This window comes from Plecotus auritus (genome assembly GCF_963455305.1).
Source record: "Plecotus auritus genome assembly, chromosome: 3".
Lineage (NCBI taxonomy): Eukaryota > Metazoa > Chordata > Mammalia > Chiroptera > Vespertilionidae > Plecotus > Plecotus auritus.
Window position 1 is genome coordinate 106,077,860 of NC_137772.1, and position 12,850 is coordinate 106,090,709.

The 12,850-nt window shown below is 40.5% G+C and overlaps 1 protein-coding gene across 3 annotated transcripts in view; it reads left to right on the top strand.

Annotated features, from left to right (window-relative positions):
- The window catches only part of NBEA (neurobeachin), a 954,039-nt gene that overhangs the window by 354,885 nt on the left and 586,304 nt on the right, over positions 1-12,850 (top strand). For all 3 annotated transcript variants that reach the window (XM_080658500.1, XM_080658501.1, XM_080658502.1), the window contains one exon: positions 898-993. In XM_080658500.1, the coding sequence (XP_080514626.1) occupies positions 898-993 (96 nt within the window). The remainder of the gene's footprint in view (positions 1-897; positions 994-12,850) is intronic.

Below are 12,850 nucleotides of genomic sequence, written 5' to 3' on the forward strand. Positions count from 1 at the left end.
CTTGGCTCATGTCTTTCTTACCTATCGATTATACTCATGTTGTAGGAGTTCTTGCATTATCAACTTTGTCTGCTCTGCTTGAAAATATTAAATATTTCCTGGCAACAAATTTTTTAATATCATGGGGTTCCTTCTATCAATTTCATTACAGGCCATGTTTATATCAAGGTTATTTCTCTGTGTGTTTTTTTTGCAGTGTAACCTTGGTAACCCAGTGGTTATTTCATGTACCACTGGATTAATTGGTAGTTTAAATTTTATTTCCTAAATAAATGTATATGACATATAAATAAAATAAATAAAATGGGTATTTTAACAAGTGCATAGAAATTAGTGGTCAAATCTCTGCATCTTGTTTTTGATAGCATTTCATATCTCATTTACCTTTTATTGTTGTTGTGGAAATAATGGATTATGTATAAGTTTTAATACTTTGCTGTTCCATGCTATATTTAGTTTAAACTCATAAACATGATATTATTCATTGTAGTATACTCTTTTAATTTTGTTCTTCAAATTAAACATTATCTTACCACTGCAGTTTATGTCTTTTGACCATTTAAAATACTAAAATTTTATTATCTTAACTCTTTTTTTAATGTATTCCTATCAGTCATATGTATATGAAATAAACAAATATTAGTGAATTACCAGTTCACTAAACCAGTTCTGATTTTTGTGTTTGTTTTTATGTGTCTGTGTCTATTGCTGAAATTACTTAAGTATATTATTTCCTTTCTCCTAATATATAACCACTTTCCTTCCCCCAGGGGTACAGTCTTTGTTGCTATCAGTGCTTGCATGTTTCAATAATATAAACTTGTCATGTTTTTTCAGTGGACCATGTTGCAGTTGTTACATACTGGCTCAAATTTGATTCCATGATTTTCTTCACAGTTGTGGTCATACCATCTATCCCTCATCCAACTTTGAACCATGGATTCCTTGCCAAGTTAATTCCTGAAAAGAGTTTTGCCCACTCATTTTACAAAGGTAATATTGACCTTATTTTCCAACCTATTTGAGTATTCTTGTTTCATCATATTATGTAATAAATATCCATAACTCTATTGTTATAAACAAGTACATCACCTCAGGTTTCATGGAGATATATGTTGTATTTATACCTGGCTAATGAGAACAAAATATAGTTTTTATATTTATAGTAGAGGCCTGGTGCACGAAATTCATGCATGGGTAGGGTCCCTAGACCTGGCCGGTGATCAGGTCTGATCAGGTTCCCCGCCTGCTCCTTCCCTCGCCGCTCGTGCCACCACGCAGTTCCCTGCCTCCCTGCCTCCCCCTTCCCTTGCTCCCTCAGTGCCCCGCCACCACCGCTGGTTGCCCGCCATGTTCTGTGCCACCCCGTGGTGGTCAGTGCATGTCATAGCAAGCAGTCGAACTCCTGGTCTCCTGGTTGAACTCCCGAGGGGACAGTTTGCATATTAGCCTTTTATTATATAGGATTCCGTTACATTTTTAAGTACCATCTGCAAATTAAGGATACCTAATTATATATAGAACTAGAGGCCCGGTGCACGAAATTCATGCATGGGGGGGAGGTGTCCCTCAGCCCAGCCAGCACCGTCTCCAATCTGGGACCCCTCGAGGGATGTCCGACTGCCCACTGGGATCGGGCCTAAACGGGCAGTCGGACATCCCTCTCACAATCCAGGACTGCTGGCTCCCAACTGCTCGCCTGCCTGCCTTCCTGATTACCCCTAACCACTTCTGCCTGCCAGCCTGATCACCCCCTAACCACTCCCCTGCCAGCCTGATTGATGCCTAACTGCTCCCCTGGCAGCCTGTTTTCCCCTAACTGCCTCCCCTGCAGGCCTGGTCACCCCTAACTGCCCTCCCCTGCAGGCCTGGTCCCCCCCCCAACTGCCCTCCGCTGCAGGCCTGGGTCCCCCCCAACTGCCTTTCCCTGCAGGCCTGGTTGCCCCCAACTTCCCTCCTCTGCTGGCTTGATCGCCCCCAACTGCCTTCCCTTGCAGGCCTGGTCCCTCCCAACTGCCCTCCCTTGCTGGCCATCTTGTGGTGGCCATCTTGTGTCCACATGGGGGCAGGATCTTTGACCACATGGGGGCAGCCATCTTGTGTGTTGGAGTGATGGTCAATCTGCATATTACTCTTTTATTAGATATGATAATATGTACAGTGGTAACATTCATTCGAGAATGCAGAAGAGTCAGACCTTAGCAGAAGGACTATGATAGCCCTAAAATGAAGGCCACTCCATATTCACAAGCAAAAACCTTAAAACAAGCTTTGAAAGCATCAAAGCGATTTAAAGTTATTTAAGTTTCTGTCAGAGCAAAGTTCCAACTCTCTTTAAAAGAATATAAAAAAAATTCTTCAGCCAAAACCGGTTTGGCTCAGTGGATAGAGCGCCGGCCTGCGGACTGAAGGGTCCCGGGTTCGATTCCGGTCAAGGGCATGTACCTTGGTTGCGGGCACATCCCCGGTGGGAGGTGTGCAGGAGGCAGCTGATCAATGTTTCTCTCTCATCGATGTTTCTAGCTCTCTATTCCTCTCCCTTCCTCTCTGTAAAATATCAATAAAATATATTTAAAAAAAAATTTAAAAAAAAAATTCTTCAACAAGCAATATAAATGCCAGTGTTAAACATCTAATAAAAATTATTAAACATGCAAAGAAGCAGGCAAATGTAATGACAAGCGGAGGAAAAAATTAGTCAATAGGAACAGATTAAGAAAGGATAGATATTTAAGAATTATTAGATAAGAACATTTAAACAGCTAATTATCAAGTACATTATGTTTTTCAATCTAAAAGAAAAAGTAGACATAATGAGGATGAAAATGAAGAGTTTTAAAAAGAACCAATTGAAAGTTTTAGAGATGAAACATTAAATTGCCAAAATAATTTCTGGGTAAGATTAACATGAGAATTGTCTCTGCAGAACAAAGGATTGTAGTAGGCTGATTCTGCATCCCCACGTCTCATCCCCAAGTTTTTCCTGTGTACACTCCTGCATAATTCCTGGAACACTTAAAATGATGGATTTTGCTTCTGTGACTGTTATTTTCTATAGGACAATTGCTTTTAATAAAAGATGATTATGCAGGTAGCCCTGACCTAAGCACAGGAGTCTTGTAAAGGCAGAGAGACTTATCTGGCTGGTTGCAGAACAGTGCATGACATTGCTGTGATGGAGATGATCACAGGACAAAGATATGACATCACCTTGCAAGATCTGAGAGCACTGCCTAGCTAACAGTCAACAAAAAGTGGGGGAGTTTACAACTGCAAGAAACTGAGTTGAGTGAGTTTGGAGAGGACCTGAGCTCCAAATGATACCATAGTTTAGTGTACGCCATACAGTGGTTAAGGATATGGAAGACCAGTTTATAGAACAAAGGAAGCAATAAAGTATTTTTTGTTACAAATTGATGAATGCATATATATTTTTATAAATATGCAACCTTTAAGCATCATAATGAAATAAAGGAAAAAAAAATTTTTTAGCTTTATTTCTTATAAATACATAAAGCTCTGAATTGTGTAAAGTAAGAAGGATTGGATTAAATAAATTAAATGTCCTCTGGAATTTCTGTTGTGTGTAAGCATATTCCAAAGGTTTAGCTGTAGTGACTGGGAAGTATTCCAGATTAAGGAGCCTGCATTAGAATATAAAAAAAATTTTGTTATGAAAATAATTTTGGCTGAACTGCACAGTGGTCTTAGTGATATGATACAATTTTGAGGTTCTTTTAGGTTGATGTGGTAAATTTCCTATTCTCTTTAATATGTGCTATTATGGAAGTGGATTATACATATCTGTGATTGCATGCTGTGGTGCAATGGTTGAGAGGAAGTTTCTGTTGATGATATTGGAACTGTAGAATAAACTCTTAGTGTTTTCACAGGATAAAAAATTAGTTGGATTCTACTCTTTAAAGATTAATAGGATTGGCTTCTTTGTCAAACATGTCCGACATTTTTAATGAATGCAGCACTGCCAAACAAAGAAGGATTCCAAATGTTTTTTTGTTTGTTTTGTTTTTTACTGGCAGCAAGTGTCAGAGAATAAAAATCAAAGTTAGAATATTGGAAGTATACAATTTATGTGACATGTTTCATTATCTCTATATATAAAAGCCTAAGCGACCATTACGGTGGAATGACCGGTCACTATTATGCACACTGACCACCAGGAGGCAGACACTCAATGCAGGAGCTGCCCGCTGGTGCAGCCAGAAGCCGGGCTCACCGCTGGCAAGTGCAGCTGCCATGGCGAGAGCCTCTCCTGACTCCGTGGCAGCACTACCAGGCGGCAGCAGCAGGTACAGCGGGCCGGGATGAGCACGAGCGGTGCTGCGCCCAGCTCCAATTCAGGCTTCTCCCTGGCTGCCTGCCCCTTGGCACACTGCAAAATCCCTCAGGGGATGTCCGACTGCCAGCTTAGGCCTGATCATGTTGACGTTCTCTGTAGAAGGCAGTCAGTCTGAATATCTCAGTGACTCAGGGAAGCTCAGGAACTCAGGGTGAGCCTGCCACCCACTTGATGTTGTTTGCAGGACAGACTATGGTGGCCCAGCCCATGTATGTGCAGCAGCTGCTGAAGCTCAAGCAGTAGGCTATGCAGCAGCAGAAGGCCATCCAGCCACAAGCCGGCAGTCGGACATCCCCCGAGGGGTTCCGGACTGCAAAAGTGAGCAGACTGGGCTGAGGGACCTCCCCCCCCCCACCCCAGTGCATGAATTCCGTGCACCGGATGTCTAGTTTAATAATAATTGTCAATGAACTATCTTGAGCTCTAAGAATAAAATTCATTTTATTCATCCTTGCAAAGTTGGCTTTTGTCATCTTAAGTATTTGATAGAAGGTTTTGTGTTTTCTGTTAAAAGAAGATTCATACATAAGAAATTCATGGAACTGGAACTATTTCTTTCAGTGAAGCAATTTATATGTTATTATAACTATGCAGGATAAATTACTGTAACTGGGTATTGAACATTAGTGGTATGTTTTAAAGATACAGCACTTCCGGTTTCATTTTGGATAAAAGTTTAAAATAAATATGCTAAGCTGAGTTTTCATTCCATCAACATAACTCTGTGACACTGTTTTCTCCATGTTATTAAATAAAAATAGGTTAGCTCTATGTTATTCCCATTATTGCTGGTTCAACTTGGTTTAGATTAAGTTTAACAAGCAAAAAGCTCATGGTCACGTTATAAACTATATATTCTCAATGTTTGTTCATAGTGTTTACATAGTTATTTTTGGGGGGCAATCACTTTTTGCTTAAAGCTTTTTGTTTAGTTATGATGTGTAATGAAAAAAGTTACAGGTATAAAAATAAAAACATTTGTGTATATACACTTTCAGTGAACAACATGGACAGTTTTTACAACTATTATCTTTTTCCCAATGTTGTCTTTGTTCAGATCATATTTATTGTAGTTTTATGTCTATAGAGTCAAATAAAAAATATTTGTGCTTTTATTTTGTGTACTTTTAACATTTTTTTTATTTTTCACAGATAGTTTGAGAAGCACTGATCTTGTCTACTCTTTAACTCCTTCCCACTTCATTTCCTTCTTTTAGCTCATTATTGAGCTTTTTAAAATTTTCTGAACTAGCTATCTGGCCTCTCTCTCTTCTTTTTAATCTTTGATAGTCCCTCATTTCAAGGTCTTATTCCTTCTTCTAGTATTGCCATTTTCTTCATTGGACTTGTCTCTAGTCATTTAGTCTATTAACTGATGGAAAATTTAAAAATAGCACCAATTTGTAATCTCAGAGGGAAGGTGGGAGGGGGTGGGTGGGTGGGTGGGAAGAGATTAACCAAATAATTTCTATGCATAAATGCATAACCCATGGACAAAAACAATAGTGTAGTGAAGGCAAAGGGTAGGGGTGCTGGTGTGGGCTAGAAGGGGCCAATGGGGGGGGAAGGGAGATCTATAATACTTTCAACAATAAAGATAAATTTTAAAAAATTAAAAAATAATGTAATAAAATATAATTTTATTTAATGTATGTTTCTATAATAAATATTTTATATATATAATATAAAATATTTATTTAGAAATAATTTTTCTTTCTTAAACATTCTATAATTTTGGGACAAAGTTAACATGTCTAAACTTACAGTGGCAAGACTACTTTATTTTTAATTTACCTGGATTACTATAGTTGCTTCCAAAATGGTTTTCTCACCTCTTCTCTTTGTGATCACCATTCTATTTTTTTTTTTTTTTTAGTTTTGCTGCATTTTAGTAAAAAATATAAATGAGATTATGTCTTGATTTGACTTAATTTTTTCTTAATCCTTTAGAGTAAGCTATCAGATGACTCTTGGATAATCTTACTGCTGACTACGTTTCCAAATTTATCTTGTTATTCTTCCATTTGCCCACTTAGTTACAATCATATTCCTTTTTAGTTCTTTAATCATTCCAAGCACTTTCTTGCCTTTTGATCTTGGTATTTTGTTCCTGGTTTATGGCTCTCTTTCCTTTTTTTTTTTTTTTTTTTCTTTTTTTTTTTTTGTATGATTGCCTTATTTATTCTTCTTCAGGTATTGGCTTAAAGGTTACCTCCTCAGAGAGGTCTTTCCTGACTAATGTAGCTAAGTAGCTTCCTTCCTGACACCCTATTGTCTATCATAGCATCTTCTTTATCTTTTTGTAGTTATGTAATTTATTTATTTGTCTAGTTGATTATTAAAATTTGTGCTTCAAGAAGGTAGTCTCTTTCACCTTGCCTGGCTCTTAGAAATAGATATACTAAATATTTGGTAAGCTAATGAGTAATTCAGTGAGATAGCTGAACAATTTTTTGAAAAGCTCAGTATTGATGGTAGCCATAAAATGTATGCTAAAGAGACTTTTATTGATAACTTGTCCTGGAAGCTATAGAAGCTTTATGTTAACTATTCACTTTAGGTTTAATAAGAAGAAAGTTAATATTTAGGTGAACTTATAAATAAATACATTTTTCATCTAACATTTCTAATCATGGAAAAGGATTAAGACAGGAAATAAAATAATTAAGAGACGGTGATACAGTTACACGAATAGACTTACAGCATAAACAGTCTATATGTGGACTGGAATTTGTATATTTATTATTGTAAATATAACTTTTCTAATTAAATGGGTGAAGAAGGATCATTTGGCAAATGGTTCGGGGATTACCACATGGGGTAGCCAATTGAAAAAAATCGTATTCTTGTTTTATGATATTCCAAATAAATTTAACATGTATTAAAATTTAAAGGTAAAAATTAAACTGAACATAATTTAAGAAAATTAATATTTATATAAGAAATTATGTTTAAAGCATACCATCAAAAGCTGAAGTTCTAAAGTAAAATATATGACTAAATAAAAGACATTCTATGTCTGAATATATTAAAATTAAAGGACAAATGCAAACAGGAAAAATTTACATTAATAAAAGTGAATACCCTTAATGAATAAAAAGCTCTTATATATCAATTAAAATAATACATAACATTAATGGAAAAATGTAGAAAATACTGAACAGCTAGCAAAAAAAAGGTAATGTACAGTACAAATAAGAAAAATTTATTTAATGCTACAAGTAATCAGTTATGTTTGTATTGAAAGAAAAATGTAGTATAATTGGCAAATTGGGTAAAATTTAGAAAAATGAGAATATAATATGTATACTTTGCATAGCATGAAAATACCCATAAACCTTGATCTAGTAATTTTACTTTCAGAATCACATCTTATTGAAAAAACAATAGACCAGTAATCTATATACAAATATTTTTACTGCTCAGTTTTTATTTGTTGCATATTTAAAAATGAAGTTAATATTTATTAAGCACATTTTTATATTCTTATAAACTAACACTAAGGTTTCAATATTGCAAGTTTGTTATTTTCTCTTGCTTTTAGTATTATATTTAAGGGTCCATTATAATCTTTTATGTGAGTACATTAAAATTTATTTTATAAGTAATCTATAATAGTATCATCAATATAATATAGAATTTTTATTGGATAGTGATGTTGAACATATTATACATTGCAGTTTTTTACTGTTAAAAATTATCTCCAGTTACTCATGGCACATAGTTAAAAATCTAACTCCTAAATATCTATTCTTAGTATTAATAAAGCTACCAAGGAAAGTCTTTCCCTCCCCTCCCCTTCCCTCCCCTCCCCTCCCCTCCCTCCCTCCTTCCCTCCCTCCCTCCCTTCCTTCCTTTCTTCTTTCCTTCCTTCCTTCCTTCCATCCATCTTCTTTCTAATTTTGCCTTTCTTTCAATTGACTTTACAATTACTTCATTATATATTTGCTGAATAAATGGATTATTTACTGTTACATCCTAGGTACTTAGGATATATAATGGTGTGCAAGAAGTTCCAATCCTTATGAAGCTAACATTCTAGCAAGGGAGATACACTTTTAGAAAGCACACACTTAAATATATAATTGCAATATGTGTGCCTTCTAAGAAATAAAATTACATACCATTATGAGAAAGTACAAAAGGGGAAACCTAATTTAAATTGGGGTTGGGAAATACATAAAAGTGACTGACATTTAGCTGGGAACATTAGGATGAATTCAGTTAATTTGGGAAAAGAATGGGGACAGTAGAAGCACATTTCTGAAAAGGTAAATGCAAATTTTGAGAAATTCCTTGGCATATTTGGGGAACATATATGGCTGCAAATAAGAATCAAAGGAAGGAGAAGCATTCCCTGAGTTTAGATAGATAAGCAGGAACCAAATTATGTAGGGCCTGTAATCTGTATTAAGGATCTGGTTTTGAAACTAAGCAGAGGGGGTAGGTAGTATTAGTGTTCTATTGCTTCCATATCAAATTACCACAGACTTATTGGCTAAAACAACACAAATTCAGTATCTTACAGTTCTGTAGGTCAAAAGTCTAACATGGGTTTTGCTGCTTTTACAATCACAAAGGTTTGAGAGATGACAAAGTACTGGGGCAGGGTTGAAGGACAAGGTATATTTCCTACATGAGGCTACTCCTTCAACACTGGGAGAGATTGTTGTTTTACCTATTGTATAGAAACCAAGACAGAAAGTTAAGCAAATTGAAGAAAGGAAGGAATATGTCCCAAATGAAAGAATAAGATAAAACATCTGAAAAACAGCCTTAATGAAATGGAGATAAGTAATTTACCTGAGTTCAAAGTATTGGTCATAAAGGTGCTCACTGAACTGGGGACACGAGTGGATGAACACAGTGGGAACTTCAACAAAGAAAACCCTATATAATAAAAGCCCAGCAACTGAACGACCAGTTGCTATGACGTGCACTGACCACCAGGGGGCCAACGCTCAACATAGGAGCTGCCCCTGGTGGTCAGTGTGCTACCACAGTGGGAGTTCTGCTCAGTTGACCAGAATGAGCAGCTGCTCCCGCTGCAAACCGCAGTCTGACGTGCAGGAACCCAGGCTGCAATTGTCATCTCCTAGCCCCAGGCTCTTCCTCCTCACTCCCTGCCCCTCCTCCGGATGCCCGCAAGCTGTGCAGCACTGCTGCCGAGCTCACAGAGCTGACTCCGGAGGCTGGGAGGCGCGTTCCTGGCCACCATGGGACTGAGGCCTACTCCACCGCCTCTCAGTGCTATTGTCCCTGGGCCTGGCCCTGACCGGGTCCCCTGGAGAGGTGAGTGCTCCGGCTCCACAGAAGATGCCGGACCAGGGAGCAGCCACTCAGAGAGTGGGTCCACAGCCGCTCGGCTGACCAGGATGAGCAGCGCTCCCACAGTTGGCTGATCCCTGCAGGTCATGCGCCCCACCAGTGCACGAATCCCGTGCACTATGCCTCTAGTGAGAATATAAGAAAGTACCAAGTAGAAGTGACAGAGCTGAAGAATGCAGTAATTGAACTGAAAAATATAATACAGAGATTCAATAGCACACTATCTGAAGCATAGGAAAGGATCAGTGGAACTCACCCAATAGAGCAGCAAAAAGAAAAATGATTTTTAAAAAAGTGAAAATAGCTTTAGAGACTTAGGGGACAACATTGAGCAGAATAACATTTTCATTATAGGCCTCCCAGAAGGGAAAGAGAAAGGGATAGAAATCTTATTTGAAGAAATAATGGCTGAAAATTTTACTAACCTGCAGAAGGAAATAGAAATCTAGATGTGTTAATTTTGAGGTGTCTGTGGAAATTTTCTAATTTGGGGGAAGCTGAATCTAGCAAAGGCAATACAGGTAATAGCCTGATAAGTTTCTTAATCCTCACAGCATACTTAAGATATACATTTTTCAAATGCAGTTCCTACAACTCTGAAAGTGTAACTAATTTGTTGAGGCAACATGGAAAACTAGTAAGGTGTGGAGCCCAAATTGGAACTTAGATCAGTTTGATTATATTCCCACTAAAGTCCCAGTGCACGAAATTCATGCATTGTGTGGGGAGGTGGCATCCCTCAGCCCAGCCTGCGCCCTCTCATAGTCTGGGACCTTTCGGGGATGTCCGGCTGCCAGCTTAGGCCCACTCCCCACAGGATTCTGCTGCCTGCTTGCTGTTCCTTACCACTCAGCTCGCTGATCCTTAGCAGCAGGCTCCTTACCGCTTGGCTCACTGCCCCTTAGCGCTTCTGTGGAGGCAGGAGAGGCTCCTGCCACTGCCGCTGCAAGCCCGGCTTCTGGCTGAGCAGTGCTCCCTCTGTGGGAGCGCACTGACCATGAGGAGGCAGCTGCTGCATTGACCATATGCACCTTGGTGGTTAGTGCTCATCATAGTGACTGGTCGTTCTGGTCATTCTGCCATAATGGTCACTTAGGCTTTTATTATATAGACTAGAGGCCTGGTGCACGAATTTGTGCACCAGTGGGGTCCCTCAGCCTGGCCTGTGGGATCAGGCCAAAACTGGCTCCCTGCATTCCCCAAGGAGTCTGGGATTGCGAAAAGGTTTAGGCCAGGCCGAGGGACCCCACCAATGCACGATCATGGCCGAGGAGGGACACAGGAAGTTGGCCAGCTGGGTAGGGATCGCAGGAGGGCTCCAGGGCATGTCTGGCCTGTCTTAGTCCCAATCAGCAGGATCCCAGCAGCAAGCTAACCTATTGGTCGGAGCATCTATCCCTGGTGGTCACTGCACGTCATAGCGACTGTTCGACTGGTCAACTGTCTGCCCCCTGGTCATCAGTGCATGTTATAGCGACTGGTCGACCGGTCGACTGTCTGCTGCCTGTTGGTCAGTGCATGTCATAGCCAGCAGTTGAGCGGCCTTAGCATATTAGCATATTATGTTTTGATTGGTTGAATGGCCAACACCGGACACCCGGACACTTAGCATATTAGGCTTTTATTATATAGAACTAGAGGCCCGGTCCACGAAATTCATGCATGGGGGGTGTCCCTCAGCCCAGCCTGCACCCTCTACAATCTGGGACCCCTCAAGGGATGTCTGACTGCCCGTTTAGGCCTGATCCCAGTGGCCTAAATGGGCAGTCGGACATCCTTCTCACAATCCAGGACTGCTGGCTCCCAACCGCTTGTCTGCCTGATTGCCCCTAACTGCTTCTGCCTGCCAGCCTGATCAACTCCTAACCACTCCCCTGCCAGCCTGATCAACACCTAACTGCTCCCCTGCTGGCCCAATTGCCCCTAACTGCCCTCCCCTGCAGGCCTGATCACCCACAACTGCCCTCCCCTGCCGGCCATCTTGTGGCGCCAATATTGTGTCCACATGGGGGCGGCCATCTTGAATGTTGGAGTGATGGTCAATTTGCATATTACCTCTTTATTAGATAGGATAATATTTTTATTATGCCATATTCTCTTCAGAAAGGAAGGAGAAATACCCAAAGTAGCTTAAGGGCTAGACTTACAAGGAAGATGGGATTGAGAGGTCACATTTTTTAGGATAGGATATAGTGGTCTACAGATAAAGGGGCCAACTTAGAGAAAAGAGACAGAAATTAATGATGTGTGGAGTGAATAACTAATAGAGGTGTTGGGCTCTATATTTTCTTATAAGAGGCCCGGCACATGAAATTCCTGCACAGGTACAGTCCCTAGGCCTGGCCTGTGATCAGGGCCATCTTCCCCGGCTGCTGGCAGCCGGCCCTGCCCCCCGCCGCCACCCATCTCCGGTTCCCCATTTGCCATCTTACACCTGAGGTGGGTCCAGCCCAGGATGTACTTTGAGCCCAGGTAGGAGGCTGTGATTCCCCTGTTGGAGGCCCTTTCATGAGAGGTGCTTTTGTGTGGAATTTCTTTCACAAAAGGGATGGGTTGTGGGCCCAATGCTGGAGAGAGGTCCAGGGGCCAGTGGCGCTATCAGGGTCATTCTAGTCACACCTGAACGTTCACTGTGTCAGTTTGCTGGAGGATTCTACTTTCAGGGTCCTGGGGCACAACGACCCATCCCACAAACAGGTCCCTTTAGGTTTCAGGTTGCAGCACCACTGAGGAGGGTAAGATCAGGTGCTTTAAGCAGAGAACACGGAATTCTAAACAGGGTTAGAATTCAACAGAATCAGGAGACAGGTTTCTCAACAACCCACCTAACCAACTCCTGTTGCCTTGTTGATGGCTTCTCTCTCCCCCTCAGGGAGCAGGTAGGGAGGAGTGAGGAGCAACTGTCTGCAGCTGTGGGCAGGCCTGTGTCTAGGCCAGGGGTGGGCAAACTTTTTGACTCGAGGGCCACAATGGGTTCTTAAACTGGACCAGAGGGCTGGAACAAAAGCATGGATGGAGTGTTTGTGTGAACTAATATAAATTCAAAGTAAAGGAGCGGAGGGGAGAACAAGAGAACCGGATAGAACAGCCAGATCCGGCCCACGGGCTGTAGTTTGCCCAAGGCTGGTCTAGGCTGTGGGAAAGAATGCCAGCCAGCCAGGG